The 19,695-nt window shown below is 57.0% G+C and overlaps 6 protein-coding genes across 6 annotated transcripts; 5 read left to right on the top strand and 1 right to left on the bottom strand.

Annotated features, from left to right (window-relative positions):
* The first annotated feature begins 248 nt into the window (after nucleotides 1–248).
* MYCTH_2296784 (uncharacterized protein) lies at nucleotides 249–7,547 on the top strand. The gene has a single exon (XM_003659519.1). It carries the CDS (start codon nucleotides 552–554, stop codon nucleotides 7,179–7,181), a length of 6,630 nt encoding a protein of 2,209 aa, XP_003659567.1. The 5' UTR covers nucleotides 249–551; the 3' UTR covers nucleotides 7,182–7,547.
* A 231-nt stretch (nucleotides 7,548–7,778) lies between these two features.
* Nucleotides 7,779–10,064, top strand: MYCTH_2296788 (uncharacterized protein). The gene is made up of 5 exons (XM_003659520.1): nucleotides 7,779–8,081; nucleotides 8,168–8,654; nucleotides 8,716–9,049; nucleotides 9,112–9,342; nucleotides 9,404–10,064. The coding sequence occupies exons 1-5, from the start codon at nucleotides 7,874–7,876 to the stop codon at nucleotides 9,935–9,937; spliced, it is 1,794 nt and encodes a 597-aa protein (XP_003659568.1). The 5' UTR covers nucleotides 7,779–7,873; the 3' UTR covers nucleotides 9,938–10,064.
* Nucleotides 10,065–11,196: 1,132 nt separating this feature from the next.
* MYCTH_2296792 (uncharacterized protein) lies at nucleotides 11,197–14,483 on the top strand. Its single transcript, XM_003659521.1, has 6 exons — nucleotides 11,197–11,344; nucleotides 11,410–11,649; nucleotides 11,743–11,819; nucleotides 11,901–12,129; nucleotides 12,192–12,334; nucleotides 12,393–14,483. The coding sequence occupies exons 1-6, from the start codon at nucleotides 11,294–11,296 to the stop codon at nucleotides 13,807–13,809; spliced, it is 2,157 nt and encodes a 718-aa protein (XP_003659569.1). The 5' UTR covers nucleotides 11,197–11,293; the 3' UTR covers nucleotides 13,810–14,483.
* A 61-nt stretch (nucleotides 14,484–14,544) lies between these two features.
* Nucleotides 14,545–15,162, top strand: MYCTH_2107070 (uncharacterized protein; the record flags this gene model as incomplete). The annotated part of the gene is made up of 1 exon (XM_003659522.1): nucleotides 14,545–15,162. The coding sequence occupies one exon, from the start codon at nucleotides 14,545–14,547 to the stop codon at nucleotides 15,160–15,162; it is 618 nt and encodes a 205-aa protein (XP_003659570.1).
* A 284-nt stretch (nucleotides 15,163–15,446) lies between these two features.
* On the bottom strand, nucleotides 15,447–16,774 carry MYCTH_2313775 (uncharacterized protein). The gene is made up of 3 exons (XM_003659523.1): nucleotides 16,503–16,774; nucleotides 16,113–16,414; nucleotides 15,447–16,032 (listed from the first exon to the last, which is right to left on the bottom strand). Exons 1-3 carry the CDS (start codon nucleotides 16,606–16,608, stop codon nucleotides 15,841–15,843), a joined length of 600 nt encoding a protein of 199 aa, XP_003659571.1. The 5' UTR covers nucleotides 16,609–16,774; the 3' UTR covers nucleotides 15,447–15,840.
* Nucleotides 16,775–17,056: 282 nt separating this feature from the next.
* MYCTH_2296798 (uncharacterized protein) lies at nucleotides 17,057–19,695 on the top strand. The gene is made up of 5 exons (XM_003659524.1): nucleotides 17,057–17,390; nucleotides 17,457–17,581; nucleotides 17,672–19,139; nucleotides 19,233–19,344; nucleotides 19,484–19,695. Exons 1-5 carry the CDS (start codon nucleotides 17,307–17,309, stop codon nucleotides 19,486–19,488), a joined length of 1,794 nt encoding a protein of 597 aa, XP_003659572.1. The 5' UTR covers nucleotides 17,057–17,306; the 3' UTR covers nucleotides 19,489–19,695.

The following is a 19,695-nucleotide window of genomic DNA, read 5'->3' on the forward strand; positions in this document are numbered from 1 at the left end:
ACGTGCTCCGGTTGTTCTCTGGCGGTACAGGCAAGATACCTGTACGGACGTACTGTAGTTGTAGCCAGACCCACTGTTTGGGTGTGTTTTGGGTGCCTGTGGCTCCCCGACAGAGGTACTTGAGGCTCGCTCGGGCTTGCCTGCCTGTTACGCCTACCGGTGTATCCCAGCAGCCAATCAAAGGCCGTCGCTGCTTACAACCCAAAAATTTCCGGCCCGCCCGCCAGGTGAAGCTGCAGGGCAAGCATCAACGTTCCACTCGCGACGCCAACTCTTCCTTGTCCAAACACTTTGCCCATCGGCAACACCAATTATTCCCAATTTGCCGTTGCCCTCGATCCCAAGCTCCTCGATGTGGCATCGCGATATCTGCCTGTCCGCTACATAGACCGACATAGTGGCTTGGGCAGGGTTGGACTGATCTTCGCCACCAACTGCAGGCAGAACCGACGCGGCGGCGATAATCGAAACGAAGAGATCGTCGCGACAGCGACCACAAGCTCCTCCCATTCTTCGCCCAACCTGTGATACCCCAGCAAAAGCCGCTCAAAATGTCCGACTACCACCGCGATGTCTCGCAGTACAAGTACTCGGCCATGTCCAACCTGGTCCTCCAGGCGGATCGTCGGTTCGTCACGAGGCGAACCGACGAGCCCACCGGGGATCCAGAGTCGCTGGCCGGGCGCTTGTCCATCAAGGATATGGGCACGCGCGTGAACCGGGGCACAGCGCCAAAGCCAAAGAAAACCAGCGCCATGCCGGATGTGGAGCGCGGCAGCATGCGAGAAGGCGCCGACGTCCTGCAACACGTGAAGCAGCAGAAGAGCAAGGCGGATGCCCGTGGCGGTGGTATCCTCTCCGGGGCCGATGCGCTGATTGAAGGCATCCGGTATCGACCCCGGACGCAGCCCACCCGCGATGCCTTCAACCTCATTTTGACGATAGTGGCAGAGCACCTTGGCGATGTTCCCCACGAGGTTGTGCGGAGTGCTGCCGACGCGACATTGGAGTATCTGAAAGACGACGATATGAAAGACCTCGATAAGAAGAAGGAGATTGACGACATTCTGGGCGTCTCGATGAGCCCTAAGCAGTTCAACGAGCTGGTGAACCTGGGGAAAAAGATCACGGATTACGATGCGCAAGACGAAGATGAGGACATGGAGGATGTGAAGCGCGCCGGCGAGGACGAGATTGACGGTCGGCAAGGTGTTGCTGTCAACTTCGAGAATGAGGAAGATGACGATGGAATGGTCGACGTCGTTCGGGACGAGTCCTCAGAAGACGAGGACCAGGAAGAGGAGGAAGAAGCCCCAGATCTCCAAGAAGTTGCTGACGAAGACGGAGAAGGCTTGGACCGTGATGGCGAAGGGGCGGGGCTGGCGGACGGTGAGGCCATGGTGATAGATGCCGTGCCCCAGGGGAAGGACAAGTCTCAAGAGAAGAACTTTGTTCCTGCCCGGGATATTGATGCATACTGGCTGCAACGCCAGATTGGCCGCCTCTATCCCGACCCCCACACCCAGCACGATAAGACCGTCCAAGCTCTCAAGATCTTGTCGGGAGAGCCAGACGAACCCGATGGCGAAGAGAAGCAGCTCCGTGATATCGAAAACGATCTGATGGAGCTGTTTGAGTACGAGCATCATGAGATTGTGCAAAAACTCATCGAGAACCGAGAGAAGGTTGTGTGGCTCACGCGCTTAGCAAGGGCCGAAGACCGGGAGGAACGCGAGACGATCGAGCGAGAAATGGCTTCTGAAGGACTGCGCTGGATCCTTGATGAGCTGTACGGCAAGCCCAAAGACGACCAGAAGAAGCCCAAGCTGGAGATCAAAATGGACATAGATAAGGGCGCTTTCGAAGCCGCGCAGCCTCAGAAAGAAGAGCGAGCCGAAGGACAGTTGGTCGGGGGACTCCAACCTAAGAAGCTGATCAACTTGGAGAACCTTGTCTTCGACCAAGGAAACCACCTCATGACCAACCCAAGGGTCAAGCTACCAGAAGGAACGGTAAAGCGAACGTTCAAAGGATACGAGGAAGTTCACGTCCCCCAGCCCAAGCCGCGGAACGACCCGAGTGACCAGAATATCCCGATTACAGAGATGCCCGAGTGGGCTCGGCTGCCGTTCAGCACCACGAAGTCGCTCAACAAGATCCAATCCAAGTGTTATTCCACGGCATTCCTGGATGACGGCAACATGCTCGTTTGCGCTCCGACGGGAAGTGGCAAGACCAACGTTGCAATGCTCACAATACTCCGGGAGATCGGCAAGAACAGGAATAGCAGAGGAGAGATCGATTTGGATGCGTTCAAGATCGTTTACATCGCCCCCCTCAAGGCTCTTGTCCAGGAGCAAGTTGGAAACTTTGGGATGAGGCTGCAGCCATATGGTATCAAGGTGTCCGAGCTGACAGGTGATCGACAACTCACCAAGCAGCAAATCTCCGAGACCCAGGTCATCGTAACGACTCCTGAGAAATGGGACGTTATCACGAGAAAAGCAACTGACATCTCGTACACCAACCTGGTACGGCTTATTATCATCGATGAGATCCATTTGCTGCACGACGACCGTGGCCCCGTGCTGGAGAGTATCGTCAGCAGAACCATCCGGCGGACTGAGCAGACGGGCGAACCAGTTCGCATCGTCGGCCTGTCAGCCACGCTGCCCAACTATCGGGATGTGGCGAGTTTCCTCCGCGTTGATTTCGAAAAGGGCATGTTCCACTTCGACGGCTCGTACCGCCCTTGCCCCTTGCGCCAAGAGTTCATTGGTGTCACAGAAAGGAAAGCCATCAAGCAGCTCAAGACCATGAACGACATCACGTACCAGAAGGTTCTCGAGCATGTTGGCCAGAATCGGCACCAGATGCTGGTGTTTGTCCACTCGAGGAAGGAGACAGCCAAAACAGCAAAGTACATCCGCGACAAAGCTTTGGAAATGGAAACCATCGACCAGATCCTCAAGCACGATGCCGGCACCCGCGAGGTCTTGAGCGAGGCGGCCAATTCGGTTAACAACACGGATCTCAAAGACATTCTGCCGTATGGCTTCGGAATCCACCACGCCGGCATGACCCGAGAGGACAGAACCGATGTTGAGGAGCTCTTCGCGAGTGGGCACATCCAGGTGCTGGTGTGCACGGCAACCCTTGCTTGGGGTGTCAATTTGCCTGCTCATACCGTCATCATCAAGGGCACACAGGTCTACTCTCCGGAAAAGGGCAGCTGGGTCGAGCTGAGCCCTCAGGATGTTCTCCAGATGCTTGGCCGCGCAGGCCGTCCCCAATTCGATAAGTATGGCGAGGGCATCATCATCACCACCCACGGGGAGATACCATATTACTTGTCGTTGCTCAACCAGCAGCTGCCAATCGAGAGCCAGCTGGCGAGCAAACTTGTGGACAACCTCAACGCCGAAATTGTCCTTGGCAACGTTCGGAGTCGTGATGAGGGCGTGGAGTGGCTGGGCTACACCTACCTCTTTGTCAGGATGCTTCGTTCTCCAGGCCTGTACAGCGTCGGCCCCGAGTACGAGGACGACGCAGCCCTGGAACAGAAGCGGGTCGACTTGATCCATTCTGCTGCAATGGTTTTGAAGAAATCCAACTTGATCAAATACGACGAGAAGACGGGCAGGATGCAGTCCACCGAGCTCGGGCGCATTGCGTCCCACTACTACATCACATACTCGTCGATGGACACATACAACAAGTTGATTCAGCCGTCCATGAACGATATCGAACTCTTCCGCGTCTTTGCACAGAGTGGCGAGTTCAAATATATTCCGGTCCGTCAAGAAGAGAAGCTCGAGCTTGCGAAAATCCTTGCCCGGGTCCCTGTCCCTGTCAAGGAGAGCATTGAGGAACCGACGGCCAAGATTAACGTGCTTCTCCAAGCCTACATCTCTCGCCTGAAGCTCGAGGGGTTGGCTCTCATGGCGGACATGGTTTACGTCACCCAATCAGCTGGTCGCATTCTCAGGGCTATATTCGAAATTGCTTTGAGGAAAGGCTGGGCCTCTGTCGCCAAGCTCGCCCTCAACTTGTGCAAGATGGCGGAGAAGAGGATGTGGCCGACCATGTCACCCCTTAGACAGTTCCCCAATTGCCCAATCGAGATTGTGCGGAAAGCCGAGAGGATAGAGGTGCCGTTCAGCAGCTACTTTGATCTAGACCCTCCTCGAATGGGGGAGCTGCTGGGCTTGCCCAAGGCTGGGAAGACCGTGTGCGGGCTCGTCGCCAAGTTCCCTCGAGTCGAGATCCAGGCAAACGTGCAACCCATGACAAGATCGATGCTCCGTGTCGAGCTGACCATTACACCCAACTTTGAGTGGGATGTTGATGTCCATGGGTTTTCGGAAAGCTTCTGGATCATCGTCGAGGATTGCGATGGCGAAGACATTCTCTACCACGACCAGTTCATTTTGCGCAAGGAATACGCTGAAGTGGAGGCCAACGAGCACATTGTCGAGTTCACGGTTCCCATCTCGGAGCCGATGCCACCCAACTACTTCATATCGGTCATCTCGGATCGGTGGATGCACTCCGAGACTCGCATGGCGGTATCGTTCCAGAAGCTCATTCTGCCAGAACGGTTCCCCCCCCACACAGAATTGCTCGACTTGCAGCCCCTCCCGGTGTCTGCTCTCAAGGCTAAGGACTACGCTGCCCTCTATCCAGACTGGCAACAGTTTAACAAGGTGCAAACACAAACTTTCAATTCCCTATACAACACCGATCACAATGTCCTGGTCGCAGCCCCAACGGGCAGCGGCAAGACGGTTTGTGCAGAGTTTGCCCTCCTGCGCCATTGGGCCAAGCGAGAACCTGGGCGGGCTGTCTACATCGCTCCCTTCCAAGAACTGGTGGACCAACGGTTCCAGGAGTGGCAAAAGCGCTTCTCGAATCTCCGCGGGGGCAAGGATATCGTGAAGCTTACGGGAGAAACGTCCAGTGACCTCAAGTTGCTTGAGCAGGGAGACCTGATTCTCGCCACCCCTCTCCAGTGGGACGTCCTTTCCCGGCAGTGGAAGAGGAGAAAGAATGTTCAGACGGTGGAGCTGTTCATTGCGGATGAGCTGCACATGCTCGGCGGTCAGATGGGGTACATCTACGAGATCATCGTGTCTCGGATGCACTACATCCGAACGCAAACGGAGCTCCCGATGAGGATTGTTGGCCTCAGCGTGTCCCTTGCTAACGCCCGCGACGTCGGCGAGTGGATCGACGCCAAGAAGCACGACATTTACAACTTCAGCCCCCATGTGCGCCCGGTGCCGCTGGAGCTTCACATTCAGTCATACACCATTCCTCACTTCCCGTCTCTTATGCTCGCCATGGCGAAGCCGACATACCTTGCCGTTACCCAGATGTCTGCGGACCAGCCGGCCATCATCTTCGTGCCCAGCCGAAAGCAGACCAGGGCTACGGCCCGCGATCTGCTCACGGCTTGCCTCGCAGATGACGACGAGGATCGGTTCCTGCACGTTGACGTGGACCAACTGAGGAAACTTCTTGACAGAGTCCAAGAGGAGGCCCTCGCCGAGGCTCTCTCCCACGGGGTGGGCTATTACCACGAAGCTCTCAGCCAGAGCGACAGGCGTATTGTCAAGCACCTCTACAACAACGGGGCTATCCAAGTTCTTATTGCCTCGCGCGATGTCTGTTGGGAGCTTGATTGCACAGCACACTTGGTTGTCGTCATGGGTACTCAGTACTTCGAGGGCAGGGAACATCGCTATGTCGACTACCCTTTGAGCGAAGTACTGCAAATGTTCGGCAAGGCCGTGCAACCATCCAAGGATGGGCGTAGCCGCGGCGTCCTCATGCTTCCAGCCGTGAAGCGTGAGTATTACAAGAAGTTCCTTAACGAGGCGCTGCCGGTCGAGTCTCATCTCAACAACTTCCTCCATGATGCATTCGTAACGGAGATCAGCACCAAGATGATTGAGTCCGGGGAGGACGCTATCAACTGGGCCACCTTCACATACTTCTACAGGCGTCTGCTTGCGAACCCAACTTACTATGGTCTGACAGACCCGACGCACGAGGGGTTGAGCCAGTACCTCTCCGACATGGTCGAGGAGACATTGCGGGAATTGGCCGAGTCCAATATCATCGACATGGACGAGGACGACGGAACGGTTGCGCCACAGAATGCTGCGATGATCGCCGCCTACTACAACATCTCGTATATCACGATGCAGACATTCCTCCTGTCGCTCAAGCAGAGTCACAAGCTGAAGGGTATTCTCGAGATTGTGACATCGGCGACCGAATTTGAGTCGATCCAGATGAGGCGCCACGAGGAGGCTATCCTTCGACGCATCTACGACAACGTGCCGGTGAAGATGAGCGATCCCGCCTATGACTCGGTTCATTTCAAGGCATTCGTCTTGGTTCAGGCACATTTTTCGAGAATGAACCTACCAATTGATCTCTCCAAGGACCAGGAGGTCATCTTGACCAAACTTCTCAGTCTCCTGAGCGCCGTTGTCGATATCTTATCGTCCGAAGGCCATCTGAACGCAATGAACGCGATGGAGATGTCGCAGATGGTGGTGCAGGCCATGTGGGACCGCGACAGCCCGCTAAAGCAGATCCCCAACTTTACGCCCGAGGTGGTCAAGGCAGCGAATAAGCACGGCATTAGGGATATCTTCGACTTCATGGAGAAGATGAACCCGGATGAGAACCCCGATTACGGCTCGCTCGTCAAAGACCTCGGCCTCTCCCAGGCGCAGCTGGCGCAAGCGGCCAACTTCACCAACACCAAGTACCCCGACATCTCGCTTGAGTTCGAGGTGGAAGACAAGGAGAGCATCCGCGCGGGCGAGCCGGCGTACCTCAAGATCCACATTGAACGCGAGCTGGGCGAGGATGAGGAGTTCGACCCCACGGTACACGCGCCGTTCTACCCGGGCAAAAAGACGGAGAACTGGTGGCTTGTGGTTGGCGAGGAGAGTTCCAAGACCCTGCTAGCCATCAAGCGGGTAACCGTGGGGCGGGAGCTCAATCTCAGGCTCGAGTTTACCGTGCCAACGCCTGGCCGCCATGACCTGAAGCTGTTCTTGATGAGTGACAGCTATGTTGGAGTCGACCAGGAGCCTACCTTCTCTGTCATGGTTGGAGAAGGGATGGACGTGGACGAGAGCGAGGAAGAGGAGGAGGAGTAGGAGGAGGAGGAATAGATGACAGGCGAGTGTGTCACGTGTTGGTCCCCCTGATTTCTTAGAAGACAGCTGTTGGATGGTAATGTACTGTATGTGGACGCGAAGGGACGGTTAGGTATTTATTGATTGTGTCTTTGACTTTCAGACGGCCCATGGTCTCATGAATCCAAGCAGATGCAGTGGTGAGAAACTCGACAACCACGGTGTGACAGGGCACTCGATAAGACGAAAGCTCCTGGTCTGGCTTGTTCCCCCTGCTGCTGGAACGTTCGAACTCAGTGGTTGGGGACGAGGTACGTACTGTACACACTGGTATCGGCGCCGTTCACAACGCCGTGCGCGCCACGAGAAACGAAGTGGGCCCTTCCGGGATCAACATTTAATTGGGCGCATTGGATTGGTTACGTGGGGTGAATGGATCAGAAAACCAGCATGCTCGAACCCTTCCTTGCGAAAGGTTCCCATCTGCAACTTCGGCGCAAACCTCCCTCCTTCATTGATCTAGCGCGTGCGCATCGTGACCTTGTCTTTCCCATCCGCGCACGCCCATCGAATTCCATCAGAACGCGCTGCTGGGCGAGAAGCACGTAACCTCTGGCCCACTTCCACGTGAAGAACGCGTCGCCTTTTGCCCTTTGCACGCTAAACACCTCCCATCAGTCGCGTGCTGATATCACATCACCGCCCGCGACATCATGTCTAGCGAGAACAGTCACACCACGCCTCCGGCCGAGGGCGCGACGCCAGCCGTCGAGACGAAGGAGGACGCAACTAAGAACACTGCTGCCGAGGCTCAGAAGGAGGAGGCTCCCGCCGCCGAGCCCAAGCCCGCCGCCGAGTCTGAGGCTGAGCCTTCCGCTGCCGCAGCAGAGCCCACGAAAGACTCTGACAAGGCCGCTGAAGGTAACGTAGCCCCGACCAACTGCGTCAACACGCGCGCACTGATGCACTCTTTTCTGTACTGACGTCTCGTTCTCTCTTTTCTCTAGGGTCCACCGAGAAGCCTGCCGATCAAGCCGAGGAGAAGCCTGACGTCGAAATGGCAGACGACGCCACCCCAGCTGAGTCTGCGCCGCAGACCGCCGATGCTGCCGAACCCTCGGGGACAGAGCAAGCCGAGCAGCCCGCTACCGATGCTGCCGACGCGGGCTCCGCGGACGCGGATAAGTCCAAATCGCGGCGCAAGTCAACCGGTGGTGGTGCGGCGAAAGGCAAGAAGCTGAACAAGAAGGCGTCGAAAGCGCGCACGTTGCACCTGGATGCCAAGCCAGGCGACCACTACTTTGTCAAGCTCAAGGGCTTCCCCCAATGGCCGGTCATCATCTGCGACGAGGACATGCTCCCGGCATCGCTCCTCAAGTCTCGGCCGGTGACAGCGAAGCGCGCCGATGGCACCTACCGTGAGGACTACGCTGATGGGGGCAAGAATGTAGCCGACCGGACGTTCCCGGTCATGTACCTGCACACCAACGAATTGTAAGTTTCACTCCCCATCCACCGCTCACTGGCTACTCGGATGCTGACTTGCCTCCTTCAGCGGTTGGGTGCCAAATACCAGCTTGATCGATCTTGATCCCGCGACGGTCCTCAACACTAACCTGGACAAGATGAGGAAGCCGCTGCAAGCTGCGCATCAATTGGCGGCCGAAAACCATCCGTTGTCGTATTACAAGGAAGTGCTCCAGAACTACCAGGAAGAGCTCATTGAGCAGGAGAAAGCCAAAGCGGCAAAGGCGGCCACGCCAAAGGGCAAGAAGTCCAAGGCCGCCAGCGAGGACGGCGATGACGTCGAGATGGAGGATGCGCCTGCGGCCGAGACTCCGGCTAAAGACAAGAAGGCCAAGAAGAGGAAGGCCGAGGACAGCATGGAGGTGAGCTGCTGGCCCGGAAAGAGTAAGAGATGGGATTACGAACACCGGCTAACTTTTGGCAGACACCTCAGCGTTCGGATTCGGTCAAGAAGCCAAAGATCAAGTTGACGACGAATTCCACACCCAAGGGAGCGAACGGGGCGACGGCCACTCCAAAGTCGACCAAGGCTGCCGACTCCAAGAGCGCAAAGTCCAAGGGGAAGAAGAAGGATGCGGATGAGGGGAAAGCACAGGAGGCCGCGGTCACCAAGGAGCCAGAGCTCTCGGCGGAGGAGAAGTACATTAGGAAGACGGTACGCCGGCAGGAATATGCAATTGCGGAAAGATTGGGGCGCCCGCTAACGCTCTCTGCAGAAAGAGATCTATTTCCTCCGGCACAAGCTTCAGAAGGGTCTGCTCACGACTGCTCAAAAGCCCAAGGAGGAGGAGATGAAGGTCATGTCGGATTACGTCACGAAGCTCGAGGGATTCCCCGACCTCGAAGTCAGCATCATCCGGGAGACCAAGATTCACAAGGTCTTGAAGGCGATCTTAAAGCTGGAGGAAATTCCCAAGGAGGATGAGTTCAAGTTCAAGCCGCGCTCGCAGGCCCTGCTCGACAAGTGGAACAAGCTGCTGGCCGCCGATCCGACCCCGGCGGCGCCCGCTGCCGAGGTGAATGGCACATCCAAGGGAGCGTCGAAGGCAAACGGCGCCGTGGAAAAGAGTGAGCCAGCCGAGCCCGCAAAGCCCAAGGAGGAGGGCAAGGAGGCGGGTAAGGAGGAGACAAAGGAGGAGGTTAAGGAAGAGTCCAAGGAGGATACCGAGCAAAAGTCGAAGGTGGAGGCCAAACCTGAGGACGGGCCCGAAAAGGCTGCCGAGGAGGTGAGTTGCACTCATTCTGGGTAACAATCGGATAGGAGACCAATACACAGCTGAAGAACAAGGCCCCTGAGGCTGTTGAGGCGTCGGCGTAGGCGAGTTCTGCCCCGCCTCGGGCCACGAGTTAAGGGTTGAAGTCCAGTCCTCCGCCACGGTAGCACTCCTCATGCGGTTCTTGCCTCGTCTGGAATGGAGGTCGCCCCAATCTCAGGCGACCGAGCTACCTACCTACTGCGTCGGAATCGGCCAGCAGCAGACAGTTTAGCAGATATGGGAGAGAGATGGTGAGTCCAGATCGACTCGCTTTCCCGCTGCACCGACCTGTTTGTAAACTCAGGAGGGATTCACCAATTCATCCCTTTCCTCCCATCCCACCCTTTTTCTTTATCTCTTTCCATTTCGTGTTACTCTTTGCAGTTGGGCAGTTCTATGTGTGGGGGCTCTGGACGGGGTGGGGTACTCTGGTTTAAATACAGGCGTGTTTTGTTTTGTTTTCCCGGTTCTGCCTCTTGTCACCTCCGTTTGTTTATCTGCAACAGACACTCCTTCTCGAGCCTGTTTCCCGTTTAGGGAATTACGGGCACCGGCGTCAAGTGTATAAAAGATGGTGGATGGAGGCATCGGCAGCGGCACCGATCCGCCGGTTAAAACAGCAGAAGCAGTGGCGTTGAAGCGTGTTCGCTGTTGGGTGTGCTCGGCGATGGGTGGCGGAGGCGGTTCTAACTCGCTATGTATCTGTCTTATTCATCTGCTTGGTTGGCTATTTATGAGAAGAAGAGAAAAAGAGACGGCGCGGGAAAGGCAGAAAGGAACTGGTGCGATTCATTGCGGAACGTGGTGATGGCAAGGGAGGGGGAAAGAGGAAGGGGGAAAGAGAGGAAACAGAGATTGGATGGTGGAGAGGGAGGAAAAGTAGCTCTGAAGATAGGAACTGGTGAATGGTCGAACAAAGTCTGTAGATTGCTAGCGAAGGTATGAAGCTGAATGAATATCTTGCTTTCGTGCAGTTGTGGCTGAGCTAGGGCACAAGAATGGATATATATGATGGGCGTATCCCTTCGTCATTGCCAGTTGAGTCCCAGCTGCGCGAAAAAGTTAACTTGCATTTGTATGACAGCCGTACTGTACAGTACATGCATGGAGCATCTGTTCTAACTACGGACGTATATGTACGGATTACAGTGCCTCACGTTCCTGCATGCAGATTGTAAGCCACACCTGAGACCGGCCTGGTGTGGCGCGAGCACTCCATGTCGCATCACAGCAGTATGGTGGTAATACCGTAACGCTAGTGGCTTGGTGGCCCTCCCTTCACAGCGAGCGCCGCGTAGCTTCATGGGCACTCAACGTGCAGGCGCGACCACGTCAACACAGCAAAACAACATGACTGAATATGAGCATGCCGACGCGTCATTTGACGAGGACGATCATAGGGTATCAGAATTATCGGCGCCACAACTCTACAGACGGCCCAGGTCAGCGCTGACTCTCGCCAACAGGCGGCATTCATCTTCAACCCGACGTCTACGTCCAGAGGGGGAAGCAACAATGATAACCGGGCTTCGCGTCCCTTAAAGAGGCGTAAATTAGCAAAAACAGACGTTTCGGAACCACAACAGAATTGTGCGTCCGAGCTTGCATTTCCGCCGCTGTTCAATGGCGCCGAGAGCCCCGATGCCGTGCGGCTGCGGAAGGACCTGTTTGAGACGGCGTGGCCTGTTCTGGAAACTCGTATTCAGGTCAGTCAGCAAGCTTACAAGAGAGAATTCTCTTGTCGAGAAGAGAGAAAAGGCTCGGGGGATTATGTTTGCTGATGGCTGTTGTTGTGGCAGCACGTTCTGAGGGAAGCCAACCGCAACACTCTCGACGAGGTCACATCATTCTTAGAGCAGGCTGCCGGGGCTGAGACGTACGTCCCATGCACACTCCTCAGGCCAAAAGAGAGAAAAAAAATTTAATTTAAGCGCCCACTGACTGTTGGGAGAAACAGAGAAAAACTCACGGCTGGCTTCATCATCACCGGCGCGAACATCGCCTCGCAGGACCTCCTCTTCGAACAGTTGGCCGAGCGGGTTCGCACTACCGCCTCAGCAAGGTTTGTCCGCCTCCGAGCGGCAGAAGCGCCAAACCTCAAGGCGGTGCTGAAGAAGATCATCCGCGATGCCACCGTGAGGAATGCCGGCGAGGAGGAGGACGAGGATCTTGGGGTTACGCAGGGCGTAGGTCGCTTCATTCTCCAACACTTCCGAGGAAGAGGAGGGGACCAGGCTGACTCGCACAGGGGAGAAAATACCTCGACTATGACTTGGAGGCTCTGCACGCCTTTCTTACCCAACAGCAGCAGTCGCGGCGGGTGGTTGTGGCCTTCCAGGATAGCGAGGCGTTTGAAAGCGGCCTGTTGACGGACTTGATCTCGCTATTTCAGTAAGCCTTTTCACCACTGAGTGTGCACCAGGAGCGAGTTCAGCTGACGCTTGGGCAGTTCCTGGCGGGACCGCATCAAGTTCGACGTCCTCTTTGGGATCGCCACGTCAGTCGAGCTGTTCCAGGCCCGCCTGCTTAAATCCACTGCCCGCCAGCTCCACGGCGCCCAGTTTGACGTCGTCCAGGCCGACTCGGTGCTCGAGAGTGTCATCAAGACCGCCGTCGCCGGGACGCGGGCCAGGCTCAGAATTGGACCCTCGCTGCTCCGGACTTTGGTCGAGCGCCAGCAGAATCAGGTGGCCGGAATCCAAGCATTCGTCAGCTCGCTCAAGTACGCCTACATGTGCCACTTTTACGCGAACCCACTCAGTGTGCTCCTCGCGGGAGAAGAAAGCCTGAACCGCCGGCTTCTCACGTCGGAGCACATCGAATCAGTCCGGATGCTCGATTCGTTCCGGGTCCAAGCCGAGGCCGCGGTTGAGGCGGGACAATTGGGCCACGCGCAGTCTCTGATCGAGGACGATGGGTATCTTGTGACTCAGATCCTGGGGCAGGGCCAGAAGCGCCAGCAGTATCTGCTCCGTCTCCTACGGGCCATCCACCTGATAGTGGCAACTGGGCTCGACCCGACTTCGTTCACGGACCTCTACATACGAGCTCTAAGCGCCGGTATCGATATCGAGCAGTCGTCTGGGACGGTTCCCTTGGAAGACTCCCTGAAACGGCTGAGCGCTGATGAGTTTGTCTCGCTGATCGAGCGCCTGCTAGATGCCATCCGGACCGGCAGCGCGGACCTCGGCCTGGACGGCTGGGAGTCGGATGCCGAAGAGTTTGCGAGCTCCCTGGCAGATCTTCGTGACGAAGTCGAAGGCCTGAGAGAGCGCTCCCAGAGCAATCGCGCAGCCCTCAAGAGCAAATACAGCGCCCAGAGCAAGGTCATTCGCACCACGGTCGTCGCGCAAAAAGTCCAACTCAGCCAGGACACGGCGACCCTCACGGAGGAAGACAAAGCGTTTACCAGGGCCATTGACGCTTTGTTGGGTCTGTTGTCCCACGAATTGCAATGCGACCCCGTGGACAATCTCTTTCTTCACGAGGTCTGGGTCTTCGACTCCAAAATGCCCTACCGGGATGTCTTTGTCCCCCGGCCAGGCGCCACCTTCGGTCGCGCCCTCTCCCGGCCGCACGACTACCTCGCCTGTGCATGCTGCAGCAAGGCGAACGGCGGGCTGGAGCCCACGCTGCCTACCTCGGCTATCCTGTATCACCTGTATCTGGAGGCCGGAGCGCTCATCAACGTGGCAGACTTGTGGTCGGCCTATTACGCGCTCGTCGGTGAAGAGTCTGACATCGGCCTTGACGAGCGCTCGGCCCTTGTGTGCTTCTACCGCGGCCTAGCGGAGCTGAGGATGATGGGCTTTGTGAAGCCGAGCAAAAAGAAGGCCGATCACGTTGCGAAGGTGAAATGGCTCTAAGCCACCCCCGGCTTGGGATCATGGCTCCCGGCCAAATGGTTGCCAGCGCGAATCGCATTGTTGGCATATGGGGCGCCGAGAATCTGTGCCTTTCTGAAATGTAAGCCACCCTCATGACCGTGCTGAACAAGGTCTTGGTTGTTCCGAAACGGTCAAAGGGACGGTAACGGCCAAAAGACTTTTCGCCCCGACCACCAAAGATAGCAATAAGCGGACAAAGATGGAGACGAGTCGATGCCCGCTTTGAGATGAGAAGAACCAGACTGTTTCTATGGGGGATAAGGGCGAGATTTCCTACGGCGGGGGAACGTACAAGAGCCCGAGGTCCCCCTTGGGAGTCAGTCTTATGTATTACGTTGGCCAGATTCGTCCCGCATTCCTCCGAACCGGAGCAGCTCGCGCTGTTGTTGAAAGACGACAGTCCAACTCCGGAAGTGACTACTATACTCTGCTGCTGGCCACATCTTTACAGACAGCGGGCTCGCCAGCCTCGATCGGAGCCTCTTCTGTCTTGTTGTTCCGCTTCTCTTCCCATCTCGAGTCGTCCAGAGCCCGGGTTCACGCTAGAGAATATTTTGGTTTTTTTTTTTTTTCACTCGCCTAAGACTTTTGGTCTTATCATTGCTCCTGCAGCATTTTTCTCCTCCTCGTCGTCGTCGTCGGCGGCAGCAGCAGCAGCAGCAGCAGCAGCAGCAGCAGCAAGCAACACCTTACTCGCTCTATCAGTTTCCCGGAATGGAACACCCATTTCCCCAACAACCCAACACGCCCACCGACAGCCTCTCTCCCTCAATCCCATCACCAAACTACGACGACAGCAACGGCGACAGCAACAACGTTGATAGCAGTATCAACACCAGCCCTGACGAAACACGAAAGGCGGCCTTTGGCACTCGGCGCGCGGCCTCCAATCCGGCCTTCCAAAGCAAACTCGCCCAGATGACCCTCCCGCTCGCGCCACTCGTGCAGCTCACCACCGGCCAGGTCCACCCGGCCTTCCCGCGCACCCTCCTCGCCTTCTGGCTCCTGACGGACGAGCAGCTCGACTCGCTCGCCCACTTTTACCACCAACGCACCCCGTGCCAGTGGACGTGGCAGTACCCGTGCCCCGTGCCGTGGCCGGCCTCGTGGCGGACGTCGGGCCTGACGATCGAGGAGAAGAGGCGGAAGCTGGGGCGGTTCATCGGGCTGCGCGGGTGCGAGACCCCGATCGGGGAGCTGCTGGATCCCGAGGTGGCCGAGGCGGTCGGGAGGACGGAGGAGGAGATCTGGGGGGCGGCGAGGGCGGCCAGCAGTCGCGGAGAGGCGGATGACGTGGAAGAGGTCAGGAGGAAAATGGGCTGGTACTCTTGAGGCCGGTCCCTCCCCCTCTTTTTTTTCTTCTTTTTTTGGCTTTCTCTTTCTGCGTTCCTGTTGTCTTGCAGGCACTACGGTAAGCATGGCCAAACGAGCGTCATTTGTTTGATCGTCTTGTCCGGGATTGCGTAAGGTCGCTTAGTGTTGGCGGCAGAACGACGAACGCGGTGGCTATGTGTCGAACTGCTCATATGCGAGAGGCAAGGGGGAGCCGGCGTGGAGAGGTTGAGCGCGGCTGACACGTCGAACCAAAGCATGGATGTACATGTTCAAATAATCGTCTATCCAAACCTTAAAACATCTCACAAGTCTGGACTCTCTCTCTCTCTTCTGCCCATTTCGTCCCGGCGTAAAACATGCCATCGCGCAGACCACTGGATGCACGGGATTCAAGGCGACAATACCTCTGCACCGCCCAACGCCATGCACGATGCTGTCAGTGGCCCAGTCGTGCCACCCCTTCTACTATACAACACTATTTCCGAACGCGCGCTCAGTGCCCCCCGGCGATCTCGCACAGATTATCTTTGTCGTTTATTGTGATGTTCTGGTCTTCTTCCTTCCTGGAAAGCGTTTGCGTAGGGGGTGGCCGAAGGAGTGTTTCGCGCCCAGCGGGACAAGCTCGTCCTCGTTATCGGTCACGTCGGCCGCATTGGCCCTGTTCTGCAACCCTCTCTACTTGGCCTCCTCGTCCAGTTCCTTCATAAACTCGTTCTTGATGCTGGCCCGGCGCTTCTCCCACCACTCCTTGTCGCGCTCCGTCTGTTTCTCAATCTCCCCGAGCCGGTCGCGCAGAACTTTGTTTGCGGCAATCTCGTTGGCGGACTGGAAAATGATTTGACCCCAACCCGGGACGAGAGCGTTTGCCTGTGAGGGAAAAAGGGGGGGGTTATGTTAGCCAAAACGTCGGACAGCAAGCGGTTTTCCCCCCGACGGCGGAAACATACCTCCATCACGACGTCCCGCAGCTCCTCCTCCATCTCCTTCTCGGCGCGCTGAAACCGCTGCCACAGGTCGTCGCCGACACTCCCTCGTTGCAGCAACGAGCTGCAGGCTTGCTTGGCGGTACGGATCTGGATGATGCGATGGATGTCCTCGACGGCGCGCCGCAGGAGGGCCGCCCGAATGACGCTATCAGGGACCTTGGGCGCCTTCTCGGACCCTTCCTCGGGCTCCATGTGCAGCAGCGACAGGTAGATGTTGCGTTGAAGATGTGGCCCGAACCATGGCGCCAGGTTTGCGCTTTGGACTAGAGGAGGCGAGAGTCAGTCCCTTGCTGCTCCAGATGTCACAATCCAACGAGGGGTAAAAGAAAGATAAGGCAGTCGAAAACATACCTGCTTTCCTCTTGCGGTAGACTGTTGAGAAAGTCATGAATGTGCCGACCAAGACCACCAGATACGCTAGGGGCAGCAGAAGCCCCCTCCAATCGATGTCGAACATGCCGGCGTTGCGCAAAGGTTCCTCGAGAAGGAAAGGGGGAAAATAAAACCGTCCGCTCTGAGCGATCGAAACGGTATATATGGGGAAAGGGGGTGGGGGAGCGCCCGAGATTGGCACCGTGCCTTGGGAATCGCACAAAAGGTGAGGTTTTGGACGAGTTGTCAGTGTCCTAGGAATACGGATTTACTTTGTGAAGGTGGCCCTGCAGGGGCACCACCGTCGAACAAGGCTCGAAAGAACAGCTTGACAACTTTTGGGTCTTGGCAGTGACACTCAACAAGGGCAGGGGGGCCACGGCTGGTATGGTGGTAACTAACGTTTCGTTACAGAGTAATTATAACCGGGGCGTATTCCCCCACGATATGTAGCTATCGGGCTGTAAAGTGGGGCTGAGGGGCAGCTCTCTGTGCTACGCGGTTACTACACAGTATGCAGTAAGCAGACCCGAGTTAACACCAGGCACAGTTGCATGACGAAAGACGCGAGCTTGATGGGCAGGCAGCATTTTGTTGGTCGGGAACTCACTGCAACTTCCTTTTACTCTCAGACTTACCATATTTCTGAATTTCTGAGACTCCCGTCGAAAATTTTGCCACAGAGGCTATACTGAACAGCAACCAAGCACCGAGGCAACCAGCGAGCACAACGAGCAGCACCCAAAAAGTGGCAATCCCGTGTCCTCTCAGCCTGCGCCCGCCATGTTGCTACGGCTGCGCTCTCCCGATGGCATGTTCCGCCTCTCGGCGGACAAGGATGAGAGCTTCGCCGACCTTATTGGCAAGGTAATCGATGATGTTGGCATGTCTCGGTGCGTCATGATCCAGGAGGGCTAACGGCCAGTTGCGCAGCTTGTCCCGCAGCTTCCTTCGACCGTCGACCCCCAGAGCATAACGCTCTCGAACCACCCGAGCGGTGGTGACGCGAAGAAGATTGGAGAGATTGCCAGGTTCAAGATTTCTCAAGTTGGGTTAAGGCAAGGCCACTCAGTCACCCCACTCACTTCGTCTTCTGTGGCAGGAGGGCGCCGGGAAGTCGAACGAGGACTAACAACTTGGGCGAACAGTCACGGTGACCTCATCTTCGTCAGTTACAAGCACCAGGACACCGTCACAAACGGAGCCGTCGATGCCCATCCGCCAACCACACTGTCGTCATCCTCGAACCGGCTCAGCGGCAAACCGATTCTGCCGACCGAAGACCACCCCATCGACCCTCCGCCCAACACGTCCCCCGAACGGATCAGGAACCCCTGGGAAGTGGTCAGGCAGTCCCCTCTGGATGACCGGCTAGACAAGAAGGATGGAAAGATACCGAGGAAGAGGGACAAGATGTGCCGTCACGGGCCAAAGGGCATGTGCGACTACTGTATGCCCTTGGACCCATTCGACCCCCAGTACCTCGAGGAGAAGAAGATCAAATACATGTCGGTGCACGCCTACATGCGCAAGATCAACTCGGCGACAAATAAGCCGGAGCTCGGGAGCTCCTTCATCCCGCCGCTTGTCGAGCCCTACTACCGGGTGAAGCGCAACTGCCCGTCTGGCCATCCCGAGTGGCCCGAGGGCATCTGCACCAAGTGCCAGCCGAGCGCAATCACGCTCCAACCGCAGCCCTTCCGCATGGTCGACCATGTCGAGTTCGCCTCGCCGCAGATCATAGACAGGTTTCTCGACGCCTGGCGGAGGACCGGAACACAGCGCCTGGGTATTCTCTACGGCAGATACCTCGAGTACGACGTGGTGCCGCTCGGCATCAAGGCCGTGGTCGAGGCCATCTACGAGCCGCCACAGGTCGACGAGATCGACGGCGTGACGCTTGGTGCGTGGGAAAATGAGCAAGAGGTCAACGCAGTCGCCAAGCTGTGCGGGCTGGAACAGGTCGGCGTGATCTGGACCGACCTTCTTGACGCGGGCAATGGAGACGGCACTGCCATCTGCAAGCGCCATGCCGATTCCTACTTCCTCGCCTCTCAGGAGGTTGTCTTTGCCGCGCGGATGCAAGCTCGACACCCCAAACCCAGTAAGTGGAGCGACACCGGGAGGTTTGGCTCCAACTTTGTCACCTGTGTGGTCTCGGGCAACGAGGAAGGCGAGATCTCCATCTCGGCCTACCAAATGTCGAATGATGCCGTCGAGATGGTCAGGGCAGACATTATCGAACCATCGGCCGATCCCACTCTGATGCTCGTCCGGGAGGAGGAGGAGGAGGACGGCTCCGTGAGCAGGACGCGGTACATCCCCGAAGTCTTCTACCGCCGGATCAACGAGTACGGCGCCAACGTGCAGGAGAATGCGAAGCCGGCGTTCCCGGTCGAATACCTCTTCGTCACGCTCACCCACGGCTTCCCGGAGACGCCGAAGCCCGTCTTTACCGACAGCGGATTCCCCATCGAGAACCGAGAGTACCTCGGCGAGGCCCAGGAGGTCTCGGCCGTTTCCAAGGCTTTGAAGGTCAACCAGAAAGGCGACGCCCTCCCCGTTTCGGACTTCCACCTCCTCTGCTTCATTCACCAAATGAGTGTTCTATCCAAGGTATGCTCATGTCCTCATCAATCTCTCTTCCCTTACTCCAAGATAAAATCTAAGCAGATTAACCTAACCTGATGCTAACCGCCACATCTACAGGAGGAAGAGGCCCTCCTCTGCCGTGTCGCCACCCAGCACGACCTGGCCGAGTCCTTCCAGCTGCGGTCAACCACGGGATGGCAAACGCTGCACATGATCCTGCAATCCACTGGTGAGAGACTTCCCAAGCGCCCCCGGCAGTCCTCCGATGGCATCGTCGTTGGAGGTGGTACCAGGAGAGCAGATAACGACGATGCCTCGTCCCAAGACGACGCCCGAGAACCTCTTGCTAAGCGTTTTGCTGCTGTCAGGCTGAACGGATCCGGACCCCGCCGCGCTGACCAGCCGCCCTAAGGTTGGATCGGCCGCCTTGCTGAGAGGCAGGAACGGTGTTTGGCGCCTGCGCCAGCAGGCGTGCTTGGCCTGCTACATTTAGGCATCGACCCAATTGGTTTGACGAGGAAAAGAAACGATTGATGTTGTCGGGCAACTCGAGGGGATAAAAGACTCACAGAGGGGGGGG

This window comes from Thermothelomyces thermophilus, chromosome 1, assembly GCF_000226095.1.
Source record: "Thermothelomyces thermophilus ATCC 42464 chromosome 1, complete sequence".
Taxonomy (NCBI): domain Eukaryota; kingdom Fungi; phylum Ascomycota; class Sordariomycetes; order Sordariales; family Chaetomiaceae; genus Thermothelomyces; species Thermothelomyces thermophilus.